The sequence below is a fragment of the Chionomys nivalis genome, chromosome 18 (assembly GCF_950005125.1).
Source record: "Chionomys nivalis chromosome 18, mChiNiv1.1, whole genome shotgun sequence".
NCBI classification, from domain to species: domain Eukaryota; kingdom Metazoa; phylum Chordata; class Mammalia; order Rodentia; family Cricetidae; genus Chionomys; species Chionomys nivalis.
The window spans coordinates 13,226,386-13,253,779 of NC_080103.1; the positions used below are offsets into that span (position 1 = coordinate 13,226,386).

General features: G+C 41.7%; 1 protein-coding gene across 2 annotated transcripts; it reads right to left on the reverse strand.

Annotated features, from left to right (window-relative positions):
* Positions 1-265: 265 nt before the first annotated feature.
* On the reverse strand, positions 266-4,187 carry LOC130889724 (NADPH-dependent 3-keto-steroid reductase HSD3B3-like). 2 transcript variants are annotated; one of them, XM_057793626.1, is made up of 3 exons: positions 4,043-4,187; positions 3,126-3,290; positions 266-1,077 (listed from the first exon to the last, which is right to left on the reverse strand). In XM_057793626.1, the coding sequence occupies exons 1-3, from the start codon at positions 4,185-4,187 to the stop codon at positions 266-268; spliced, it is 1,122 nt and encodes a 373-aa protein (XP_057649609.1). The 2 variants fall into 2 exon arrangements, with proteins under 2 accessions (XP_057649609.1, XP_057649610.1); XM_057793627.1 differs by lacking the exon at positions 3,126-3,290.
* Positions 4,188-27,394: the final 23,207 nt, after the last annotated feature.

The following is a 27,394-nucleotide window of genomic DNA, read 5'->3' on the forward strand; positions in this document are numbered from 1 at the left end:
AAAGGAGAGAGCTCTCAGGTCCATGGTGTCTGAATAGTTTGGAATTAGGAGCTGAGAGACCACAGCCCATGTGCAGTTGCGCCCCTGTTGCAGGAAGCCTGTGACGGGGACAGTGACCGGCAAAGCTGTGGTGACTTGAGGAAGAAACTGAGTTGGTCTGTGTGAAAGGGAGGCAACATGACCTGGGTTGTGCCTCTCTCCGTTCTGGAGAACCCAACAAATATTTCCTGATGGCACCCAGGGCCATGTCCCTGCCACCGTCATGTCACTGAGTCTTTGTGTTCAGTGTCCCCTTGTGCTGCTCCACCAGTGACCCGATCCACTCCGAAGTTTTCTCCCTGGCTTCCTCCCAACTGACAAGAGGCTCATAGCCCAGATCTCGCTGAGCTTTCTGGTAGGAGAAGGTGAACACACTATTTAACATTGTGACCATGTAGCGGGTTAAGCCAGGCCGGTAGTTGTAGATTGGACGCAGCAGGAAGCTCACCACTTCCAGCAGGAAGCCAAGCCAGTACAGCAGGGGGAGAGGAGGGCTCCAACCGGAATAGAGGCGGAGGCCCCAGTCCTTGCTCAGGTTATAAACTAAATCACAAAAGCTTTGGTGAGGAGTGTCATCTAAGATGTAGTAGAATTGCCCTTGGATATTTGATGACGTCTTGGGGTCTCGTAGGCCCCTGGCAGCCAGAACGTGTGCCCAGGCCCCATTGCTCACATACACTGAGTTGGCCACAGAGAATTTGGAAAAATTCCAAATAACGCCATTGTTTTCAAGTGCTCTATTCATTACGCCCAAAAGTGGTTGGCTTCCTTCTCCATAGATGAATGGGAGTCTTAAGGCACAAGTATGCAAAGTGCCGCCATCTTTCAAGGTACGCCCATTGGCTGCCAGCACTGCCTTCTCAGCCATCTTCTTGCTGCATGAATATGGATCAGACCACTTGTTTTCGTGATTCTCTTCCTCACAGGCATTCCGGACGATCTCCTTGTAGGAGTTTGGTCCAGCCACGGACACTGAGCTGCTGTAGATGAAGACTGGAACACTGGCTTCCACACAAGCATCCAACAGTAGCTGAGTACCTGCTCACAGGAAGCTCGCCATTACCGACAGGAAATAAACCAAAGGGCCCGTTGTGGCCATGACATCAGATTCATGGCCTCAACCCCACTGGAAGGGCCGCTACAGATCCAAATGCCTTCTTACCTGATCTTGACTCAAATCGCCATTCTATAGCCACAAATTAGATTCTGGAAAACAGGGATTTCTAGGTTTCTGAATTCATAGGAATTTCTCTCTCTCTCTCTCTCTCTCTCTCTCTCTCTCTCTCTCTCTCTCCCTCCCTCTCTGCATGTACTTACTTTTCAGTGCTAGGGATCAAACCTAGGTTCTTTAGACAAGGCCCGCCCCACTGAGCCACTGAGTCTTAGCTTGCTTTCTATTGCTTGAAAGGGTTTATATATGGCTTAGATGTTCTGATAAGTTTCACTGAGGAAAGTCACCTCAGGAACAAAGGCAGAAACCATGGAGGAATGCTCTTTACTACTTTGCTTCCCATGTGCCCAGCAAGCTTACCCATAGAATGCAGGACCACCTGCCAAGTGGAGACAGCTCACAGTGGTCCTGGGCCTCCCATATGAATCATTAATCAAAAAAGTAGCCCACAGATATCCCCAGAGGCCAATCTGATGGAAGCAACTCTGCAGTTGAGGGTCCCTCTTTTCAGGTGACTGCTATGTTTCAAGGAGATACAAACTAAAGCCAGCATCTTCATTCTGGAAAATTCTTCCTTCCTGTTTTCTAAAAACTGGCATCAATAAATTCTCATTTACTTTGGGGATGTTGCTCTGTGGTTGAGCCTTTGCCTTGTATTGAAGGTTTGATCCCCAGAAACAACAACAACAACAACAAATCAAAAAGATACCACCCCCAAATAAAAGCAAAGAGTTACTTATGTTCATGCATTTCCTTTCATTAAAGGAGGGCCAGCGCTTAATCCAAAATTCAAGACACATTTTCTCAGATGTAGTGCAGAACTTACAGCATGCCCACTCAGGTATAAGAATATAAGCAATATGTATTTTTATTTTACATTTCAGGTAGAGTCTTATGACTGTGCAGTCCAGACTGTCCTGGAAGGTATGATCTTCCTGACTCAGCCTCCTGAGTGCTAGGATTACAAATGGGCACCAGTACCCCTGGGGATGCAGTATACACTCACAATTAGACGCTAAGGCTGGTATTTTTTTTTTCTCATTTAGTTAAGACTAATACAGGATTGAGAATCCAAGTATTTCCAGCACCAGCCTGCAGTTCAGAGTATGAGTGAAGAAGCTAGGCAGAACTCAAAGGGATCCTTTTGAGTTGGTAATGGAGAATCTCCAAATAATTAGTTGAATTGGAAAAGGAGTCTGAGTCAATAAATCTGGAGGTCACCTGAAGCATACATGCCAGGCAGGACCTTGGAGCACAGTGGTACTAAGAAGACTGTCTTGGGGTTGGCGTGTGGTCAGAGTGATGGTGTTATACGGTAAAGTCCTTTATTAAAGTATATTGGAATCTACTTTCAGAGGCACTAAGCATTTAGGGATGGGGATTTGAGAAAGAGACTGTGCTCTGACTAGGACCAGTCTTCAAGAGGAGATTGATGCTGATCTGAAGAGATGGCGTTGTGGAAATTGAAAAACTGTTGCTTTTAAGAAAACAAGTGGTGGGTTATTTTTCTTGGCAGACCCCGGTGGAGCAGCTGTGATGGCTCTCTACAGAGGAAAGGCCAGGGTCTGCTTCAGAGAGGCAGTGAGTGTGTGGATGGACATCAAACATTTGGAGATGACGTCCCCTCACTTTGGCAGGGAGGAACAGTAGAACTTCTCTAGCAGTCAGAGAGTCATGGCTGTGACTTTATGTCTTTTCTCTCCTACTGACTGCCTGTGTGGCCACGGTTCCCTCCTCTCTCAGTCCAGTGTCTTCTTCTAAACACCATAGCCCCGAGTTCTGCTCACTGGGCTGGCAAGCCGAGACAACCCAGAGCAGAGCAGGTGTTCCACGGTTGGCATGTCCCTTCTTGTCCTCGTGCTATTTGGCCATTTAGATTTACCCACTCACTCCATATCTTCCTGAGGTACTGTACCTTTCAGATTGATATCCACGATGGTCTGTCTGGGAATGAAACCTGAGACGTCAATGGCGGCAGCGGTATGGATGACAACAGAGATGCCCTGGCAGGCTCTCCGCAGGCACTGAGCATCCAGGATGTCTCCCTTCAGCACGGTCACCTTGGCTTTTGTCTGCAGCTCTGAGAAACACAAAGCAGCTCATTGGGAAACCCTCCTGCTTGGGATGGAAGTTTCCTGACACAGTGTCTGGCTTCAAGGGCAGCCAGAGCGAGGGAATACTGGGGAGGAGGCCTTTCTACTGAAGGAACAATAGAGTACAACAGTCAGAATGTAGCATTTGCAGGGAAGGAGGGAGCACCGTTTCCACCCCCATTCTTTTGCAGATATGAATCCGAGCAGTAAGATGTCCTTTGTGCTTTGCACATAAAAACAGAGTTATAGAAATTCATAAACTCATTAAATCAATCAGAGAAGTGGTGGTAGTCAAATGTAAATGGGAGAAGTAGGATTTGATTGACAGGAAGGGGAATCACTTGTGGATTTGGACTGAGGGAGATGCAGAGGCAGAGTCCTGTGTGGGAAGACTGTAACAGCGGTCTCAGGTTGTGAATGTCCAGGCATAAAGACGTAAGAGTAACCTGAACCAGGAACTGGTTACTCAGACTGTGTCCTCCAGAGCTCCAGTAGAAACCAGAGAGAAGCTACCACACCCCAGCCTTTAAAGGACAGACCACCAGACCTGGACGCCTACCCTTCCTTGTCTTATTTTAGCTGCAGGATCGTGGAGAAATCAGTTGTCTTTTTGACCGTATACAGCACCAACTGTGATTATCTCTGTTGAGCCTCTTTTACAGATCTAACTGTTTTTATTTGTTGACAAGAGACCCCTCCCTACACCTAATACAGGTTCGCCATCCTCTAGGTCACTTACTTGATAGCTCCTCCCTGTGTTTTGGAGTGAAGGACCTGTACAAGGCCCTGATCTCCTGCAGGTCTTTCTCCTGAGTCAACATGTGGACAACCCTCTGGCCCAGAAACCCTCCTGCTCCTGTCACCAGGCAGCTCCACCCAGGCATGGTCAAAACAGGAAGCAGATTGCAGAGGGAGTAGGTGTGATGTCCAGTGACCCTGGGGAGGGGGAGAGAGAGAGATGCGATGGATTGGTACAGAGTCATGGAGTTTCTACTGTGATGGCATAGTAGAAAAGAGGTTTTTCCTGAACACTTCCTTCATAACATCACTTCTGTATTCCAAAGTGTGTGGATCGTCTTCAGAAAGTCAACGGAAGGTCAGTTTCGCAGCAGACACCATGCGTACAACCTCTAATTCAGATCAGCTCTGACACTGAGACACCTTTGGATCTCAGTGTCAGGTTGTACTCCACGGTTGCCCCTCTCATATTAGCTGCCACTTCTAAGGCCCAGACTGTCTTACCTGTGCTTCTAAGAAACCTCACACACACTGGGGTCCTACAACCCTTCACTGCATATGGCTAGTTCCTGCAGCTCCCCATAGACTTGAGAGAAAGCTTACATTGATCGGCTTCCTATGAAGGATGCCACCAAGAATATGGAGGAAGAGATGTACAGTCTGAGGATTAAGAAATGGGAACAAGACTTCTACATTCTTACTTGATGTAACAACCTTCAAGATCCTGTGGGATGTCTTTCTGTACACTGTAAATATATATTGCTTTCATTGGTTGATAAAAAAGCTTCTTTGGCCTATGGCAAGGCAGGATAGAGCCAGGTAGGAAATCCAAGCAGAGCTACAGGAGAAGAAGGGTGGAAACTGGGAGATGCCAAACAGTCACCCAAGGAGGAACATGCCAGGGAATAATAAATGTCATGGTCATGTGGCAATACTTAGATTAATAGAAGTGGGTTAATTTAAATGTAAGAGCTAGCTAGTAATAAGTCTGAGCCATTGGTAAAACATTTATAATTGATATTTAGCCTCTGAATGGTTATTGAGAACTGGCAGACAGGAGAGAAACCTCCATTTATAGCAAGAATGTCTAACTGTTCAGCTACCCAGAAGCTTAGGAGGCTGGGTCCTCCTGTGGCAATAAATAATCAAGACAATGCCCTACAGGTCAATATGATGTAGGCAATTTGAGATTTCCTCATTTCCAATGACTCTAGGTTATATTGTATACAACCAAGGCTAATCAAACATGGCCAAAGAGTAGTCTCTCAGCATGTTAGATGTAATATTCCTTTATTATTGGTTTTTATAAACTTCGCTTTGTCCCAACTTCTTTGAGAAGCTCACAGGTAACGACATACCATGCATCTAAAAGACATGTTCTTATTTATTAGAATAAATGACCTCTGATTATTTGTTCGTAAGTTGGTTCGTTTAGATTGACAACAGTAGGCGAACAAATCACCTTCTGGTAGAAACTCTCCAAGGATTTTCCATTCTAGCCCATAGGCCCATGTGGCCAAGCATATCTATGAATGTAGCCCAATACAAAGTTGAGAATTTACTTAGAACATTATGAAAAGTTCATTCCATTTTTTGATTCCATTGTGAGGTTCTTAACCATGAACTTTGGAGGTGAGCAAGCCTGGTTGTTGTTTCAAAAGATTGGACATACCTGCATGGAAGGGGCTCGCAACCCTTCTGATGGTTAAGGTGCACAAAGACCCCAGTGTAGGTTCCACATGGGGTGACTTTGTGGAGCCCTCAAGCACAGAAGCATGTGCTCTCTCCACAGAGAACACATACATTTCACCCATTCACACTTCGAACACTTCCCTCATATTACCTGAAAGTGATATAGACACACCTATGCACACACTTAGATTATAGAACTAGATGGGTGATTATTTGAGGCTATTGTGAAGGGTATTGATTCCCAAATTTCTCCCTCAGTACATATGTCCTTTTATATAGGAGGGCTCCTGATTTATGTGAGTTATCTATCTTGCTACTGTGCTGAAAGTGTTTAATAGCTTTAGGAGTTTTCTGGTGGAATTTTTTGATCACTTAAGTAAACTATCATACTATCTGCAAATAAAGACATTTTGGCTTCTTCCTTTTCAAGATGTACCCATTCATCTCCTTCAGTTGTGCTGTTGATCTAGTCAAGACTTCAGGTACTGCATTGAGTAGATATGGATAGAGTGGATAACGTTGTCTTATTCCTGATATTAGTGGAAATGCTTTGAGTTCCTCTCCATTTAAGTTGATGTTGGCTGTGGGTTTGCTATAAATTGCCCTTATTATGTTGAGGTTTGTCCCTTGTGTCCCTGATCTTTTATCACAAAGGGCTGTTCTTTTCTGTCAAAGGTCTTTTTTTACATCTAATGAAATGGTCCTGTGGTTTTTGGCTTTCAGTTTGTGTATATGGTGGGTTACTTTTATTGACTTATATATGTTGAACCATTCCTGCATCTCTGGGATGAAGCCTACTTGATCATGGTGGATGATCTTTTTGATGTGATCTTTGATTCAATTTGCAAGTAGTTTATTCAGAATTTTTGCATCTATGTTCATGAAGCAAATTGTTGTGTAATTCTGTTTCTTTGTGGGACTTTACATGGTTTAGGTATTCTGTGTTAAAACATCTGACTCTGGGCTCTTATTTTGTTGGGAGTCTTTTGATGATAGCTTCTATTTCATTAGGGGTTATGGGTCTGTTTAAATTGTTTATCTTATCTTATGTATTGAGAAAATGCTTTTTTTTTTAAATTTTTTCCAATTTGTTGGAGTACAGGTTTTTAAAGAATCCTTATAATTCTCAGGATTTCCCTACTGTCTGTTATTATAATTTTTCAGCTATAATTTTGTTAATTTGGATATTCTCTCTGCCTTTTGATTAATATGTATAAGGATTTATTAATATTGTATCTTTTCTCAAAGAACCAACTCTATGTTTCTTTGATTCTTGTAGTTTTTGTTTCTATTTTATTTATTTCAACCCTGAGTTTGCTTATTTATTACTATTTCTTTTAGGTGTATTTCTTCTTTTTGCTCTAGAGCTCTCAGGTGTGCTTTAACTTACTAGTGTGAGATTCTTTTTTTTTTAAAAATATAGGCAGTTAGTGCTATGAAAGTGCTTTCTAGAATGGCTTCGTTGTGTCCCTTACATTTAGGTATGTTGGGTTTTTAATTTATTCAGTTCTAAAATGTTTTAAATTTCTTTTTTATTTCTGTTTTATTTTTCATAGAGTAGAGAGTTGTTTGCTCCCTTGAGTTTGTAAGCTTTCTGTTGTTGTTGATAGCCAGTTTTACTATGTGTTGGTCAGAAAGGATACAGGGTGGTGTTTAAAAAAATTTGGATGTGTTGAGACTGGTTTTTTTCCATGTATGTGGTCAATTTTGGAGAAAGTTCAGGAGGTGCTGAGAAGAAGGTACATTCTTTTGTGTTTCCATGAAATGTTCTGTAAATATCTCTTAGGTCTATTTGGTTTCTAAGGTCAGTTGGCTGAGCATTTCACTGTTTAATTTTTGTCTGGACAATTTGTCTGTGTGTGATGGTAGGTTATTGAAGTCTCCCAGTATTAGAGTGTAAGGGTCAATATGTGACTCAAGCTGCAGTGATGTTCATTTTGAACTTGGGTTCCTATGTGCTTAGATGTTAAGAACTGTAATATCCTCTTGGTGGATTTTCCTTTGATGAGTATGCCATTCTATCTTATGATTAGTTGCAGTTTCAGGTCTATTTTGTCATCTATTAAAATGAGTATACCAGTTTGCCTCTTAGGTCCGTTTTCTTGGAATATCCCTTTCTATCCTTTTATCCTGAAGTAATGTCTGGCTTTGATATGAAGACATGTTTCTTGAATCAGCAGAAAAAGAACAATAGAATTTCATATCCATTCTGTTAGTCTGTGTCTTTTTCTTGAGAGATATCAATAAACAGTGTTTGTTGATTTCTGTTATGTTGTTGGTGGTGGTAGTTTGTGTGCTTCTCCTCTTTTGTTTTGCTGTTCTGGAAGTATTCATTCCTTGTATTTTCTTGGGTGTAGTTAAACTCCTTGGGTTGGGATTTTTGTTCTATCACATTCTGCAGGGCTGCATTTATAGTAGATATTGCTTAAATATCATCATGAAATATCTTGTTTTCTTCATTTATGGCAATTGAAAGTTTTCTGGGTATGATGGATGGGTTGGCATCTCTGGTCTTTTAGAAACTCTAGAACATCTCTCTGGGCTCATCTGGCTTTTAGAGTCCCATTGAGAAGTTAGGTGTTCTAAACAGAAAACAAAGAACAGTCCCAAATAATCACACAAAATTATACTAATTACAATACTGTTTGGCCAGTGGCTCAGGTGTATTCCTAGATAGTTCTTACATCTTAAATCAAATTTCTATTAATCTTTGTATCGCCACGAGGCTATGGTTTACCAGTAAGGCTGTCTTCCTTCTTCTTCAACAACTACATTGTATTTGCCTGATTCTGCCTCATTTATCCCTGCCTTTAGGGAGAAAGAGAGTCACAAGTGACAAGGCTAGCCATTTTGGCAAAAAAATACTCTTTTCTGGAATGTTTGACTATTGGTATGTTGTATAAACTGGACATGCAAGATCTACAGAAAAATGACTGCTGAACTTGCCAAAAGAATGTGAGATAGTACTTCAGTGTTCCTGCATCACCAAAAAAACTCTCAGACATTCTGCATGTCATAGAGTAAAGTTGACAAACTGCCAATATAGCCAGAATAGATCTTCAAATTTCCTGCTTTGCTGAAAAGTCTGCCAGATATTAAGCGTATATAGGCTGAAGAAGGATGTCCCAACATTACCAAAAATCTTTGGCTGACTATCCAGGCAGTCAGCTGTTTCTGTCATACTCAGATTTTTTTGGAAATTTCTTGCTTGTACTTCCTGCTTTCTCAGTTAATAGTTTTTCCTTTTTGGCCTCTGAGATAGTTGAAGACTAGATAGTTATAGTTTTCCTTGTTTACCTGACACAGAAAGCTTGTTATGGTAGAAAGAAAATTAGGCACAAGACTTTGGACTCACGAAGATAGGATAGATATGGAGAATTTTCTCTGAATTTTTCAAATACAAATGGGCTAGACATTGTTGATGTAGTTATTGTGTGTATATATTGTAAATAGTTATTGTACTTATTGTATATAGTTTTTATTGTGTTAGTTATAGCCTTCTTTTTATTTTAGACAAAAAGGGGAAATATAATGGCATATCATTTGTATTTTAATAAATAAAGTTTACCTGAAGATCAGAGAGTAAAACAGCCTTCTGAGAGTCCTAGAGGCAGGATAATTTTTGAACTGAGGTCAAGGTAAGAGCCAGTGGTTGACTGTTTACTTTTCAGATCATCAGGTTAAACACAAATTTTTCTAAGTTTCTATTAGTTGTGCTTCAAGGTGTAATTTCTAATACATCTGCTTTTATTTGTTCTTTTTCCACATACCTTTTAATACTTCTTTGTTCTACATGTTTGGTGTTTTGATTATTATGTGCCAAGGGAACTTTCTTTTCTGGTCCAGTCTATTTGGTGTTTTTGTGAGCTTGTACTTTCATAAGCATCTCATTCTTTAGGTTATGGAAATTTTCTTCTATGATTTTGTTGAAAATATTTTTCTGTCTTGACCTGGATTCTTCTCCTTCATCTATTCCTATTATTCTTAGATTTGGTCTTTTCTTAGTATCCCAGATTTCCTAAATATTTTCTGTTGGGAGATTTTTAGATTTAACATTTTCTTTCCTATTTTGACTTCAATTCTGACGTTGTCTCTTCCATGTCTTGTATTCTGTCAGTGAGGCTTGCCTTTGTGGTTCCTGTTTGAGTTAACCAAATTTTTCATTTTCGTATTTCTCTGTTTGGATTCCGCCCTCCTTTTTTCTTAAAAGTTGATTCTATTTCCATTTTCATTTCTTGAGCTGTTTGTGTTTTCATTGATTTTTTAAGGGATTTATTCATTTCCTTGTTAAAGACTCCATCATATTCATAAAGGGTATTTAAGGTCTTATGTTTCAGTGATACCACAGTTCTGAGGGTTGATGGACTCTAGTGGAGACATTTTGTCCTGGCTGTTATTGATTGTGTTTTTACACTGCCTTCTAGGTATCCGGGTTTGGGACAACTGTAATTCTAGGTGCTGATATCTGGTTTTGTCCTTGTTGGGTGTTTTTTTTCTTTGGTTTCTGTTGCCCTCTCTGGTTCTTAGGAGAGCATGGTAGGTGTGTGTCTCCTGTTCTTCTGGGATCCTGGTAGGTGTGGCCACTGGGGATTCCTTACAATATGTGTTTCTAGGTATTGACAACAGACACTTAGCAATGGGTATGAAATGAGGAACAGGCACGTAGGAATAGGGTGCTGAGGTGGTCCATGGGATGTAGGAAATCAGGATCCTCCATCAGGATCTGCTTAGTTGCCTGAGGATGGGGTCATAGCATGAGGAAAGGCCAACACGGGTAGCCTGATGCAGAGCTGGGGTGAAATTGGGGGATTGGCAAAGGAAGAGAGGATGGAAAATGGAGATCTGAAGCTGGTCTACCTGCTTTGATGCCCTAACACTTCTCTGTCGGGCTTGGCTGGTTGGTACTCAGGAAATGCCGATGGAGCTGGGGACTAGGATAAAGCAATGAGTTCGGAGGACAAAGTTTGGAGGGGAAGATCTGTGTGATGGACTGGTGATGGGGTCAGAGAGGATGAGAAGGCTGCATAGGTGGTCTGCTACAGAGAAGGGGATGAGCCTGGGGGAATAGATTTGGAGGAAGGAGGGAAAGGTAAAGATCCTCAGTCTACCTGCTTGCCCGGTTGGAGCAAACTCAGGTTCCCAGGGAGTTGCTGCTGGAGCTGGGGTTGGGACAAAGCAGTGAGTGCAGAAGGAAGCTTGGAGGAAGAGCTGCAACGGGCCCACCTGCTTCCCTGGCCTGAGTTTCTTTTTCCATGTGTGTCAATGCCAGAGATTTCTCTCCTCCTTTAGAGACTTGTGTACAAAACATTGTGCTTCTGCTGGCATTTGAGCCAAATGGCCTCGGACTTTCATCAGTTTGTTTGTTTGGGAAACACATCTTGACTCACACAGAGGATCACAGGCAAGGCCCACTGAGCTCCATTCAATCTGAATTTTGATTCTTCAGCCTGACTGTTGCCCCAGGCAAAGGAATTTTATACATTTAGAAAAAGGTCAGAAGATGGAAGAGAATGAGACAAACAGAGCTGAGAGCTGAAGACCAAACACTTTGGAAAACCCTCTCTCTACCTAAGCACGTGTGGAAATTTCCAGCCCAGAAGCCCAGGAGGACATTTCACAAAGTTCTTTTCTTCTTTCAATGCAAACCCTGCCCAAAGCTAGAAGTACTAAGACTAGATCATCTACTTTCCAACTAAAGCTTCCCTGAGACCTTAGCAATAGGTTTTGCTTTCACAGTCCTTCACAGGGAAGTTGATCAGCAGATTCTGCCTGTTCATGTCATCCTTTCCCTCTGATCTGTAGCTAGTCTAGCTCAGAGCATGTTCCTTGTCCGCAGTTTACACAGATGTTCCTAACTCTGCTGCCTCCTCCTGTCATTGGTAGTTGGGAATATTTCCGAGGACCCAGGTTTGCTCCGTTTGGGCTAGCAATGGCAGGAATGACTCAGTGGTAAGAGCATTTGCTGCTCTACCAGAAGACCTGAGTTTGATTCCCAGCATCCACATCAGTGGTTCACAACCACTTGTAACTCCAGCTCCAGAGGACCTATTATCTGCCTATGATGTCTGCTGGGACCTGCGCTCACATGTCCACATGCCCACACTCAGGCACATACTATACCTGTGTGGACAGTAGATAATTCTTAAACAGAATGACTTGAGGAACACTTTTACTTCTAACTTTATCACTTCCCTTGGCATGGTCCTCACCCACTTTGCTTTTTAATATCTTCACATTTTTTTTCTAAGTTCTTGGAACAAGTCCTGTGACAGTCCCCTCTGTTTCTCCTTATTCTCTTCTTAATTAATTCCATGTTATTATCAGTACATAAGAACCCATAGAGGGAGCTGAGAGAGTAAAGTACAAATTCTGCATCCTTCATTTGGTTTTTGCATCACTGAAGATACATATGGTGCCCCTTACCAGAATATTTATCACGTGTTTGTCAATGTCCTGGTCATCATGAGTCCCCCATGGCCTGTGTAGAAGGGCACACCAGCAATCTCATCTGAAATGTGCCATTAGCGTAAGCACACATGGGGACAGTTGGGTGGTCTTTTTTCTCTAGGTAGATGAAACATGTTTTGTAGAGCATACGTCCCACTTTCCAAAAATTCTGTGTACGATCCTTCCTTGTGTAGCTATGGAGCCTGTCTTGGACTCCATGTTTGCCCCGGTTGGGTTTGGTCTTGCTTTGCTCTCACTGGTAATGCTCCATTTTTCTTTTGCAAAGAGAATGTTTACTTTGTGCCTTTATGTATTGAAGTATGAATTCTTTCTCTTGTTTTTTTTAAATAGATGTTTATAGTAAAGGAATAGCTTTGACTTTGGAACAGCATTGCTAGTGTTGACACTATACAAACTTTGGACATAGGAATACATACATTTTGAACCACAGAATGTCTGTCTCTTAGTCTGCGGGGATATGAGGTAGATTTGAACAGGAAATGTATTCTGTAGGTGCCTGTGTTTGAGCCATTGGTCCACAGCTGATTGCACTGTGTGCAAAAAGCTCTGGGAAATTTAGGAAGCCTTGATGGAGGAAGAGGATCATTGGGGATAAACCTTGACATGTTAGAGCCCAGTGCCACTCCCTGCTCACTCTCTCCTTCCTGACTGCAGGGGTAATGGGACTAGTGGGCCTCCTCCTCTGTGGCTACACTTTGCCTAGCAGTATAGGGTGCATGTATCTTCTGAAGCCATAAACCTAAACAAACCCTTCCTTCTTTAAGTTCTTCTTGTCAAATGTTCTGTTACAACCATGAGACAAGTTTGGAATGCAGCAGGAAGCTGCACAGACAGGTTTGGACCACAGCAGGGAAGCTGCACAGAAGGACTGGGACCATAGCAGGGAAGCTGCACAGACAGGTTTGGAATGCAGCAGGGAGCTGCACAGACAGGTTTGGAATGCAGCAGGGAGCTGAACTCTAGAATTCCCCAGACTAAAAGTGCTGGTAGAAAAGGCTTCTGCCACATGCTGGTGAAAGGAAGTATGTGAGTTGAATTCAGAATTCTAGGATTTCACTAGTTGAGCATAGACATATTTGTAACTTTGGAGAAATCTTTGTGGTTGTGTCTTTTAATTCCCTTTTGATTTGATGCAGTGAAACACAAACAAGTGATTCCTCCTACAAATTGGTGCCCATGTGGCCAGCTAAAATCGACATAAAAACCTGAGAAAGTTTAAATATTAATTCTAGACACAAAAGAACAGACTTAAGCATGGTTTGCTAGCAGCATTTTCTTGGATGGGCTTTGTTTGCTAGAAGCAAGCAGAGGCATGGCTCCTTTAAAGGAAGTTTACCTGATTCAGTGATAGCAGGAAAAAAGCTGCAGTGTTTTAAAATGCTGACTTTCTGGACCCTGCCAGCATGAACTCTGATTCTTTCAGGCAGGAGATCTGGATGCAGAGCATTTGGATGGGAACTGTGAGCACACTACTGCAGCTTTCTTGATGGCAATGTAGAACAGCTGTGTGCCTGAAATTGGGGCAGTGTGTATGACGCTCAGAGCAGTGAGCAGCTTTGCCATGTTGGAATGGGCATGGCAAGCAGGAAGTACTGTATGTAGCCTAGTAATGTCACAGCTTAGGTTATTAAGCACTTAGCATTTTAAGAAACACTTCTGGTCAGAAAAAAATTACAGATATATTATAAAGACAAATCCAGAGCTAGAGAGATGGCTCAGTGGTTAAGATCACTGACTGCCCTTCCAGAGGTCATGAGTTCAATTCCCAGCAACCACATGGTGACTCACAACCACCTATAATGAGATCTGGTGCCCTCTTCTGGCCTACAGGCAGGATACTGTATAAATAAATAAATAAATAAATCTTAAAAAAGACAAATCCAGATGAATCATAGTGTTGGATAAATGTACATAGGCTTGGAAGATAGAAGAAAAAGAGTATAGAGAGCCATAAAAAAGTTAATGCTTTAAAAAACAGGGTAACATCTTTAAAGAGACAGAGTACAGACAGTCATATATTAAAAGGAGTAAATAAAAATAAGCCATGTAAAGTTGAAAAATTCACAGAGTCTAGATTATGTAGATTATTGTGTTATCTTTGAATCTTTTGATTGTAAAGGAGCTAAGTACAGAGAGACATTTCATTGTATGGGCTGCTAAGTTAAATCCACATAAAGGTATCTTGATTCCAAAATTTGAGTCAAAGGATATGTTGCTTTGGAAAAGAGGTTCTTCTTTTGTTTTCACAGAAGATGAGAACCTGTGGGTTGCTTCCATACCAATATGGTTTAATAGACCATGCCCTCCTGAAAGGTTGAGGTGAACACCCTCAAAAAATTACTTCACCCAATTGCTGACTGAGACAAAACTATCACACAGGATACACCATGAAAGAATTGATTAACAGTGCCCCCAAAGAGCAGGAAGCAGTATGTACAGAACTATGCCCATAATCCCAAATATGTTTATAAATGTTTGTTTACCTTTAAAGGGATATGCTATAGAGATGAATAATTTGCATTGGTATGGATCTTGGTTTATTGATACAAATTTAAGATCAATTTTGTTATATGAATATGTATTTCTGATCATGATTAAGGTATATGTTTGTGTAGATCATTTTAAAATGTAGTGTATAATTAAGAAATATAAGTTAATAGATACTCATCTATAACGGTTAAGCTTGTAGTCATGCTAGTTAGATTTTCTAGATGTATAGAGATATATTTCAGTTAGATAGGTTTTCTTTAAATCTTCCAGAGACCTTCAGAATATGGCATTTGAAATATTTAAGAAGTTAAGACTTTTTATGACAGTGAGACACATCTGATTCCGGCAGCAGCAACTAATTCAAGAGGATGATGGGCATCGAAGAGTCTCATTATGGAGTGTGATCCTTATTTGGGCAAGAAACTGCTCTTGCCTGCACTGCTTAACTGGACATTCAGGACCCTCAGGGAAATGACTGATGAGCTTGCCTAAAGGTGAGATGTTCCTTTGGGGTTCCTGCTTCATGAAAGAGTCTACCAGACATTCTGCAGGACACAGAAGAAAGTGACTGACAAATTGCTAATATAGGTGGAACTGTCTTTGAAATTTCCTGTTTTGTGGAAAAGTCTGTTGGGTACTATGGGCCTGTGGGCTGAAGATTGGATGCCCAATGGTACAGAAGAACTTTGCTGACAGTCCAGGTATCAAGAAGTCTCTGTCAATTCTAGAGTTTTGGAAGTTGCTCACAATGTACTTCCTGTTTACTTAGGTAATATTATAACCTTCTGGAGTCTTTGATGGAGTTGAAGAATTTATAGTTATAGTTTTCCTTAGTTATGATAAAAGATAAAGTAGATATAAATATTGTAACTGTAATTCTTGCTTGTTACCTGTTTTGGTATATGTAATTTTACTATGTTAAAATTAAAACCTTCCATTTTTATTTAAATAGAAAAGGGGAAATGGTATGGGAGTTTCTTTTGTCTATGCGCAGCTTTTATTGGTTAATGAATAAAGAAACTGCCTTGGCCTGTTGATATGCAAAACTTAGGTAGGTAGGAAAACTGGACTGAATGGTGGGAGAAGGAAGGTGGAGAGGGAGACACCATGGAGCTGCCAGCAGAGTAAGACATGCTGAAACTTTGCCAGTAGTCCACGACCCTGTGGTGATGCACAGATTAATAAAAATTGGCTAAATTAAAATGTAAGAGTTAGCATTAAGAATCTAGATCTAATGGGCTAAGCAGTGATTTAATTAATACAGTTTCTGTGTGATTATTTCAAGTCTAAGTGAACAAGCAACTCCCTCCTACACTTGTGGGTCCCAGGGACAGAATTCAGCTTACTAGGTCTGGAAACAGGCACCTTTACCCACTGAGCCATCACTTTGGAGTAGCCTGAAAGGTTATTTTAGCAAACAGGGATGGGAATTCCTTAGGATCAGTTAGTTAATTGCTTCTTTTCTTTCTTGGGCATGAAGTATAAACCATAAAATTTATATATATTCCTAAGGAAATGGAAAATATGAACACACATTATAGGGTTTCTGATGCATTGCCTGTGGGCTACTGGAGACTTCCTTTCACATATGCCCTCCAAATAGGGAGGTGATAAATAAAGTCTGTGCAGTTTCTTTGCTTGATTTCCACTAACAGGCAAGACGAGGCCTGGGAGACAGGCCTGGGAGGCATGCCTACCTATCCTTCTGTCTGTCCTCTGACTTTTTGCCTTACTCCCTGCATCTTTGACCTCCATTCCCCACTCATCTCACTAACCAGAAAATTCTTCACATTACTCCTCCTCAGCTTTCCTTGAGAATCTGGATCCTTCCACTCCCTCTGCTCTGGTTGCAGAGGGAGCACAGCTTGCCAACTCAGGATGGATAGTCTAGTGCCAGGCTCTGTGGTTTTCCCTTCAGAGTCCCCAGTGACTTCAGGTTTTAGTTCATTGCGTCCAGTCTGAGCTTTCAAAGTCAGCACTTCTGACTCAAAGCACATTCCAACATGCTTCCATTTGCTGCTGCCCTTGTGGGATGCAGGCAGGATTTACTCACTCTGCCTACATCTGGTGCCCTGCTTGTCCCAAGTAGCAAGAAATTGCTTGTCTTGGACACTATTGAGAAGGAGTGGCAATATATCCCTATGTATACAAAAATGGCTGACTATGTTATCAATATACAGCAATGCTCAGGATAACAGTCCATCCAGGATATGGACTCCAAAAAAGCTTCAAATCTACGAGCTCCTGGAAGACACTGGACAGATCCAGGAGATTTCTAGGTAAATGAACACAGACTGGAGACCATGAGATCATTGTAGGTAGCTTAATGCTGTAATTTTATTTGCAACACGCTCCACAGCACAGGACAAGTTATCTGAACAAGGCAAGGTACAGATCCATAGAAGGTTCAATAATGTCCTGATCAAATTATTAGCTGTGATAGAGCTATCTCATGGTTCAGATCTCTATCTCATTTATAGCCCTGGAGGAGAGTTCACTCCATAAATATATGGTGCAGCCAGGTGCACGGCTGGTGACCCAATGCCGTGTAAGGGTGAAAGGCTTCTGTGTTCCCTGCCAATCATCAATCCAGATCCTGCACAGTGAGGAATTTCACAATATCTACCTTTTGATATTTGACCCGAGGGAGGCTAGCATGAAGCAGGACCACAAACAAGTCCTGCGTCAGTTCCAAGGGTCTCTTCATATGTTAGCCATTGGTTACAATTTTACTCTTTTTGCTTCTTCTGGTTTTTCAAGACAGGGTTTCCCTGTATCTTTTAAACCTGTCCTGGAACTAGCTCTTTCAGACCTGGCTGACCTTCAACTCACAGAGGTCCATCTGTCTCTGCCTCCTAAGTGCTGGAATTAAAGGTGTGACTACCACAGCCCAGCTTTGGTAAACATTTTAAAGCAGTGAAGACTCAGGGTTTAAGCATGTCATCATAAACTTCATGGAACCTAAGAGGAAAGGGGCAGTGTCTAGGAAGTGAGTAGGACAGAGATGTGTATCAACAGAGTGTGGTCTTGATTGAGGCTCTGACTTTTCTGGGTGTCTGTGTCCCTACTGTGATGTTCAGTGGCTGCAAATGAGTTTCAAACTCACCATTACCTGGAAAACACCTAGAATTCAATGCAGGAGTGCTAGGCAGTCCTATTGGTGTCAACATTCAGCTCTCAGTCAAGGAGGCCATTGATATCAGGGAGAGGGCTGAGTCCTTTCTTTTTCTGTCTCCCTCTTGAAAAGGCTTCTCCCCATGTCTCCCCTTCCCCCACTGTCTGTCTCTCCTCTCTGTCTCTGTTTCTCTCTCTCTCTCTCTCTCTCTCTCTCTCTCCTCTCTGCTTTTCCCCTCTTCTCCTTTCCCCCTCTACAACCCACTAAATAAATATCCAACCTCACTCTACGTGGTGTGCCTATCCATGTCTCTGTCTCTTGCCTGCTGCCTCATGTCACCCTGCCTGGGAACAACCTCCTTCGGAGACCTGTTGTCTTGTGGCAGCTCATCTGTTTGTCTCTCCTCATGGCCTACAGTAGCCACTCAGGGAACTGGGTATTTTTTTCTACAACAACCACATGTTCCATATAGCTGAGCACAATTTCTACAGAGCAATTTCAACTTAACCATTTCTCTGAATTTGAGAAATTGACCACTAAGGTCCTGGCAATCTTCTGGTGTTCAGAAATGGGGGACACCCTCCAACCATGAACGATTGCACCCTTTGCTGACATTAATTTTTGGATTGTTTTACTTATCTAAAATTGTATTTGGATGGCTTGGGGTCAGCCCTCCCATGCTAGCACTGCATACACTGTACAGTACATTCAACAGGAGGCCCAGGGTTCCTTGGTTTTCTTTCTCTTTTTTCTTTGTCTTTTCTTCCCCCCCACCCAGCCATGTTGCTTGGAGTGTCCTTTGGCCTATCTGGCTTCCTGACTGGATCAAGTCAGGCTATAGCATGCCACCAGGGGGTAGGAGACATTCTCCCACAGGTCCTGTGATGTTCATGGTGATTCACACCCTGCCTATAGTGGAGAGATATCTCACTGTGGGTCTGGTGGTGTCTTCACAGTTTCAGTTATGGGTAGCAAGCCATCCATGCCCACCCTGGGAGGGATGCCTTTTAGAGGCACTGAAACCACAGGCTTAATGCCCTACTTCTTTAGCCCCGACACTCACTCTGCTGGTGTCCCACTGGCTGTACTCTTATGGGAGCTTTCTAACTACTGTCAGCGCACAGACAAATGGAAGGAGTTTTTTCAAACTGTCTCTGCCACCACTACTGCTACCAATAAGATTGGTTGGATCCAGCCTTTTGCTTTCTATCATGGCTTGTGGCATGGCGGTTCAGCAACATGGTAGATCACGCTTCCAAGTCTATCTTATTACTAAGCTTAAAATTCTTGCAGCTCAACAATTGTGGCTTTTCCATGCAACATGTGACTGCTGCCATTTTGACTGAGGTCAGGTGACCTTGCCACCATCTTATCTGAGGTCAGGTGACTTTGCCACCATCTTTGCTGAGAGCCAGGTCAGGTGACCAAGTTGCACCATCTTTACTGAGGTATATCCTGCCTGGTTCCCCAGTGTTAGCTCTGTTACAATGGTAACCTTACCACCATCTTAACTGAGGTCAGGTGACTTCACTGCCATCTTAACTGAGAGCCAGGTCAGGTAACCAAGTCCTGCCATCTTTACTGAGTTATACCCTGCCTGGTCCCCCATTTACTTATGTTTTTGTCTCTAAATTCCTCTTTCTGACTCTGTTGCATGTGTGTTTTGTGCAGTGGCATGCCTTTGGTAGGGCCTACCAAGAGCATCCACTTTACCCAATTCCTGTTTACTCTGTGTGTATGTATGTGTGTTCATACATGTGACTTAAGTGAGCCTATGTTTACTATTAAATGTTATAGTTGTCTGTTTCTTGCATTTCATTTTAGACTACAACAACAACAAATCTCATGTTTTAAACTGGTATGTACTTTTAAGTCTCATACAAAAATACTTTATATTTAATCCAACCCTCATATAAAATCTATTAAGATGTTCTCTACTATTGCCAGTTCTGCCGTTAACCTTCTATTGCAAGCAATTTGTTCTTCTTTCTGTCTTTTTATGAGTATAAATATTACCTGTTAAGTTAAAAGCCTGTACAGGCAAGCTCAGACACAGCTCTCCAGGCAGGTTCTATACTGTAGTTATACCTGATAAACATCCCTCAACAGCTCAGAGATCTGGGAAATATGGCATTTAAATATTTAATTATTAAAAAAATTTCATAACAAAAAGAAACATGTTGGCTCCTAGCAGCACTCTACTTCCCCCAAAGAAGACAGAAGACAAATGGGCACACAGCAATCCATCTACAATCTGCTTAACTGCCAAGCACTGACCACTGGGAAAAATTGCCTTTCATCTAAACTGAATATCTCCAGACATGGACAGAATTGCTGGAATCAATAGCTTACCTGCTCAGGTCTTCCTACAGATTTTTAACTCACAGGATCTTCTGGAGTCTGGCAGGCCTCGTGCTAAACAGCAAAAGGCAAATATGGCTTTCAGCAACCGTGGAGGACCCTGAAGAGTTGCTCTAGGTGATAACCAAGTCAGTTTTCTGTCATTTTTAATCAATAACTCAAGTAAAATTGTATCCTTCTCAAAATCTCTGACACAGTTTGAAAGCTGAGAGGTTTTGTCAGTTTAAATGTCTTCTTTCAGTCTTACCTCCTGCAAATTCAGGCAATACTCATTTTGACCCCAATTTAGATATGAGCACAAGTTTTTGGTGCAAAGGTCTCAGGTGTTCTGCTTGAGTGTAGACAGACTAGTGGGTTATCAGTAAGTTAAAGAACAACCATATTCAACAGGGAGAGGTCCCCTGAACCAGTAGGCACCTCTGTCTACTATGTTGGAGATTCCCCAGAGAAAGTAGCCTGAGACAAGAGGAAGTGGTTAAAAAACCACTATAGGGAGTGGGAGGTGCTGCCAGAGGGGCTAGCCTTGGAGGAACTAGGCTGGGCAAGGTGACCCTGTATGAGGATCAGTGTCCCAAAAGCCTTCCATATGCTTCCCTCTCCCCTTTTCTCTTATATGTAGTATAGTGAATAAATGCTTTGGCTGTAGATTCTCAGTAACCTTCTGTTTCTTAATTCTCCTCACGATTATGCAACTTGCTCATGTTCAACAACACTTTAAATTCATATTTATTTTTAAAGAATTCTGCCTCTTCCCTACTCATGCCAGCTATTTGATGAAAATCTGTGTATGCTATACCTTATTTTTCTCTTTATTCATTCTTAGTTGCCTACCTGATCAGACACTGTTGACATATAGGTGAAATAGGGCATACCCCCTCAACACAGAAATAAGCTGAATGACACTCACTGATGACACTCATAAGGGCAGTGCCATCAACAATGGAGCACACATGGAGGTGGTGAACTGAAAAGCTTTGTATAGTGAGTGAGTAGGGAGCTGAACAGTGTTAGCACAAGACATGCCTGCTCCTTGTCCTGTTGGTAAATTGATATGCATTGTTTATACATATTGGGCACCAAATCTGAGAGCATGACTCCTCCAATTTCAGACACAATCATTTATCTCAAATGTCCTCCAAGAGCCATTCCCCAGACAGACTCCCTCTCTCCCACCTCTGTGATGAAGAGAAAATAGAACAGAAAACAATTCTTTAATTTTTTCAATTGTATTTAAGCCAGTGAGCCCCCCAGAACAGAGGGTTAGAACAGCTAGAGCAATCATTGCCAAAAGTGGTTATTGCTTGTTTCATGGTATAAAGATACCTACTGTGGGAGCAACAAACAGGAAGCTCACTCATGGAACCAGAAACTTTCCTAGGAATCACAGAATTAGTTACTTTGTATTGCTGTCAGGAGACTTCACTGCCAAAGCAATTTACAAAAGAAAACATTTAATTGGACTTACGTTTTGTTTCCAGGGGTTGGAGATCTGGATGGCAGCAGGCACAGCAGAGAGAGCTCCCTTCTAGATCTGGAAAGAGGAAGTAGAGGTTTCTCTAGGAGCAGCTGCTGCTTAAAGTCTACCCTCAGTGACACCTCCTCAAAAAAGCCACATACTCTACTCCCTTTCCAACATTTCTACCAATGGGGACCAAGAATTCAAGCATGTGAGTAATGCGGGAAACAATCTCACACCAGTTAGTATTTAAAGGGGTATTTATTTTGGGGGATAAAGCTCACAATACACCAACCATCAGGAAAGGAGCCTAGTAGCCGGAGTAGGAGCTGGAGCCGGAACCAAGAGCTGGAACCAAGAGAGCGGGCCAAGGCTTGCTGCTCTTTTTTAATGATAAATATACCACGCCCCAGTGGGCTGGTATTTCAGCAGCTATTGGCTGAAGGAGTGGAAGGTGCTCCCACAGCACATCCCCCTTTTGTTTAAGTAAGAACATTCTAAACCTACTACAAAATTATATACAATAAGAACAAATATCCTATCCTAACTAGCCCAAGTCTTGCATAATAAATAACTTGAACAAGGCATGAGAGGAAAGTTGCTACATTTACCTAGTCTTCAACCCCATAGAAGATCTGAGAAGGGAATTAATGTTACCTTAGTAATTAGGAAGTGCAAGCAAACAACTTCCAAAACATGCAACAAATCTCAGAATCAACTGGTTACCTGGGCAATCACCCAAAGTCATGTTTTCAGCGTTGAAGTAAAGAACTTTGACTAAGGCCTAGAATAACTGACAGATTATTTTTTACAGGCAAGAGTTTTTTCAAAACTGTCTTACCCTGTCTTGGCAAGATTTGACAGTTCTGCTTATCCATTTCTGGATTTTAACAGGCAAGAGATTTTTCAAAACCATCTTACCCTGTCTTAATAAGATTGGCTGTGAGCTCTGTGACTCACGTTGCAAGGAGGAACTTAAAAACCTGCTCAGTATAGATCAAATTTAGGTCGGCAGATACTGTCTGTACCTGTGGATCCCCGGAGGTGTGGAGGTTACAGCTGAGGGAGAGCTCGTGCCTAGCCGAGGTGGCCCTGCCAAGCTGGCCAAGATGAGCTGGCGGCAGGCTGCCGAGCAGGCAGCCGAGCTGGGGGATTGTGGGGTGCACGTTGGTTCTAAAACCAAATGCTGGGTGCCAGATATTGTGCAAAACAATCCCACACCAGTTAGTATTTAAAGGGGTATTTATTTTGGGGGGTAAAACTCACAATACACCAACTGTCAGGAAAGGAGCCTAGTACTCAGAGCAGTAGCAGGAGCTGGAAACAAGAGCTGGAACCAAAACAGCAGGCCGAGGCTTGCCGCTCTTTTTAAAAGATATATAGACCACACCCCAGTGGGCTGGTACTTTAACAGATATTGGCTAACGGAGCGGAAGGCATTCCCGCAGCACAGTGGGCTCTTACTTCAGCGGCTATTGGCTGAAGGAGTGAAAGGTCCTCCCGCAGCATGTGAGCCTGTGGAACTGTTCTCATCCAAAGTCACCAAAACTGTCAAGCTTCAGCACTACTGTTACAACAGGGTCTCTCTAATCAGTAATACCGGGGTCTTATTTGAGATTACATTTGCTTTCTCTCTCACTTGGGCTACTCTCGTCCTTCCTGTTGGGTAATGTAAGCCCTTGATTTGATGATGTTTCTTTGCTACTTCTGTCTACTTGGCTACTTTTTATTTGTAATTTTACTCTTGCTAGCTCTATATAAAACCACTCATTCAATACTGAAAGAGTAATAGAGCATTTCACTATACGGAACATAATCGAAGTAGTTGTCAAAATCAACAAGATGATGTTTCTGTTTTTAAGATGTCATTATAAAAAAACAAAAAAGGAAAATGAAGAGTTAAAGAAAGGAGTATATCTGACCATTGCCACTGTGCTGCTGAGCTGGGAACTTGACAAGTGAGCTGGGGGTGTAATGTGATGCTTAAAGCCTCACCCCATGGACGCTTGGCTTTCATTCCCAATGGGTAGGAAAACAATGGGAGCAAATAACTTTTTAAAACTTCAACAAAGGGTTAACATGTAAAGATTTGTTGACTCTCTGTATTTTTTCTTCTGCTTTTTCCTGATTGCAGAGTTCACTGTTCTTGTTTACTTGGGAATTCCTTTATCTTAGCTGGCTCGAGCTCAGTGTGAACATCTTGCAATTATCAGACTTTTATAGGAGAAATCAATGTGGGAAAAGAAAAACATTTAATGAAATCGAAGCAGCAGCAAAGTTTGCCCAAGGAATTGCAATAGGCAAAACTCTTACAATTATCAGGGTCTGATGCTAGCCCGGACCCTCAATTATTTCTCTCGACCAGACCCCAACATAAACTATCTTTCTCTGGACCAGGGTGGAGGCACGGAAATAAAGACACAACTCACATGGCTTTATCGGAAGGGAGATTCTCAGTGATCCCTCATGAAGTCCTGAGTTCACATTCTGAAGAATTCCTCTCACTTTATTCTCCAAATAGTCTTTATACCAAAACTTAACTTAGGGGAAATACATTAGCATTCTGTCTCCTAGGTAACCAGGTGAATGGCTTTCGGTCATGTCCACAATTACCTGTCTGCCGTTTATGCTAGCTGTCGCATAGGTTTGAATTAGCATTTCTATCAGGTATCCTCCAAATTACAAAGAATGAGCAACAACATTCTGACCTTTTGTTAGGTTGCTACGGCTTGTCTGGTAGGCTACGAGTCCATCCTCAGTTTGGGCCTATGGCTTTAGGGCCTGTCTGCTACACCATATAGAAATATGAGCCTACAATCCACTCTCTCTTATTAATTTTAATAAAACCTGTGCTTCTACAACAGGATAGAATGATCATGCCTGGCTTGGGTAAAGTCCTCTTCATTTACCCATTTTTTTCCATCTTTGGAACAGGCATTCATATATGTGAGCTCCTGTCCTAGGCATCTGGGGAGAAGAAACTTCAAACCCATCATTGACTGCTGATCTCTGAGAAGAAAAGAGATTAATGGAGAAAGATACTTTTGGGCCCTGTGTCTTGGAGCCATACTTTCATGTCAGGATAAATTATAATGCTTTATGTATAATCATGCTCCCAAAGCCTACAGTATACTATTTAAAGGAGAAGAAAATCACCTGAGTTGAGAATGCTTCTTCAGCTAGTTTAGTGCAACTCTTAAATCTTTTACATTGTATCAAAATCTAAAATTCTTAACATATGTATTAACTCCCAACACTTACAGACTGTGTTAAACTTTTCTTGGCAGTGGACAGGTCAATGTCATAATTCTTAGCACTGTTGGTCAATACCAACTTTCCAAATATCTTTGTCAGTACCATAATTCTCAGTATTGTCAGTCAATACCAACCTCTCCAAATCTCTTTAGGCCAGTACCATGCTTCTCGGCATTATTGGTCAATACCAACTTTTCTCAACATCTTATCTACAGTTATAAATATCAGGTCAATATCAGTAAGAGTACAATGAAATTGCTGTTATCAAATACCAGTTCTAGTCTCTGAACAGCAGTTAAACCCTTAGTCTGCCTTCTTCTTAAGTAAAGAGGGGTTTTAGTCATTTCTTATTTTGAGTTTTTCTCTCCCTGAGGGGAAAACTTAGGTGTTAGTTCTTAGGTTCAATATTTTAATCAAAATGAGTTCTATGTCCCAGAAATTAAAAGCACCACTCAAATGTTCAGTCTGGATCTCAGTTCCAAAGCAAAAAGGATTCAAACTGCAGAAAATTGTCATCATTGCAGTCAGGTTATCTCAGCAGGGCCTTGTTGAAGTATGAACGGCAGGGCTGCGTCCCCGGCACCCAGCCGCCCGCATGGCTAACTTATGCCCCGAAATAATTACATGGAAACTGTATTCTTTTGAACACTGCCTGGCCCATTAGTTCCGGCCTCTTATTGACTAGCTCTTACATATTGATCTAACCTATTTCTAATATTCTGTGTAGCACCATGAGCTGGCTTACCAGGGAAGATCTTAACCTGCGTCTGTCTGGAATGGGAGAATCATGGCGACTCCTGACTCGGCTTCTTTCTCCCAGCCTCCTGTCTGTTTACTCCTCCTACCTAATTTTCTGTCCTATTAAAGGGGCCAAGGCAGTTTCTTTATTACTTAACCGATGAAACAACAGATAGAAAGATGACCCACCTCCATCATTTTACCTTTTTCTGTTTAAACAAAAAAAGGGGAAATGATGGAGGAGTTACTTACATTTAATAAAGAAACTGCCTTGGCCCATTTATAGGCCAGCCCTTAGGTGGGTGGAGTAAACAGACAGAATGCTGGGAGAAAGAAGCTGAGTAAGGAGTCGCCATGATTCTCCCACTCCAGACAGACTCAGGTTAAGATCCACAGAGTGGCACCCAACGTGCTAATGAACTCCACGTAAAACCTGAGAGGGCTTAAAAAGGAGAGAGAGAGAGAATTTAAGACAGCCTTTTGCTGTTTGTGGGTTGCATGCCGCAAAGAAATTGTCCTGACTCAACAGCAGGAAAAAACTGGCTGTTTTAAAATGCCAGCTTTCTGCACTGTGCCGCCATTGCAATCTCTGTCTGGCTCCTGTGGGAGAAAGAGTCTTTGAATGGAGCATTTGGAATAAAGTGCTATGATTTGTTTGATGGCACTGTGGACTGCTGTGTGCCTGGAACTGTGTGTGGCTCAGGGGCACCAAATGGTTCTGAGGCAGGAGAGGCTCTGCTCCGCCATGCAGAACTCTGCTGGTCTCAGGCAGGAACTACTGTAATTACCATAATAACAGTGCAGTTAAGGTTTAGACTGGGCAGGACACAGGCAGTACCGTAATACCTCTAAATGGTGCAAGTTAGGTTTTTAAGAAGTGCTTAACATTTTAAAAAATGCTCCTGGATAGTAAAAAAATTACAGATTCACAATAGAACAGATTTCAGACATAGAAGATCTATAAATGAGTCACAGTGTTGGATGAGTGTATGTAGGCTTGAGAGAAAAAAAAATATAGAGAAAAAAATAAAGTTAATGCCCTTTAAAAAAGGGGGATAAAGTCCTTAAAGAGACAGAGTACAGATAGTTATAGATTAAAAGAAATAAAGAAAAATAAGCCACGTAAAAATGGAAAATTCACAGAGAGTCTGGATTTTTTGTATTATTGTGTTTTCTTTAAAATTTTTGACTGTAAAGGAGCTAAGTGCAGAGAGACATTTCATTATATGGGCTGCCAAGCTAAACCAGAATGGATATAAGGGTATTATGATTTCAGAATATGGGTCTAAGGATATGATGCTTTGGAGAGGGTCTTCTTTTGTTTTCACAGAGGATGAGACTCTGTGGATTGCATCTATCCCGATATGGTATGATAGACCACGCCCTCCTGAAAGGTTGCTGTTAACACCTTCAGAAAATTACTTCACTCAACTGCCAACTGAGATGACCCTGACACACAGGTTACACCATGAAAGATCTGAATACAGCGCCCCCATTCAGCAGGAAGCAGTTTGGAGAGAAAAAAAATGCGCCCATATTCCCAAATATTGTTTATGAATATTCTTTTACATTTAAAGGGGGATATGATATAGATATGAATAATTTGCATTGGTATAGATTTTAAGGTCAATTTTGTTATATGTATATGTATTTCTGATCTTGATTAAGGTATTGTGATTGTGTAGTTCATTTAAAAATGTAATGTATAATTAGGAAATATAAGTTGTTAATGGATAATTATAAATAATAGTCAAGCTTTTAGTCATGTTAGTTAGATT

Bases quoted from the DNA above. Each gene is read 5' to 3' on its own strand.
- LOC130889724 (XM_057793626.1), bottom strand. From the start codon at position 4,187: ATGCCTGGGTGGAGCTGCCTGGTGACAGGAGCAGGAGGGTTTCTGGGC. The intron at 3,291-4,042 runs GTAAGTGACCTA...TGTGTTTCTCAG, and splicing joins ACACAGGGAGGAGCTATCAA to AGCTGCAGACAAAAGCCAAG. The intron at 1,078-3,125 runs GTACAGTACCTC...TCCTGTGAGCAG, and splicing joins CGTGGATATCAATCTGAAAG to GTACTCAGCTACTGTTGGAT.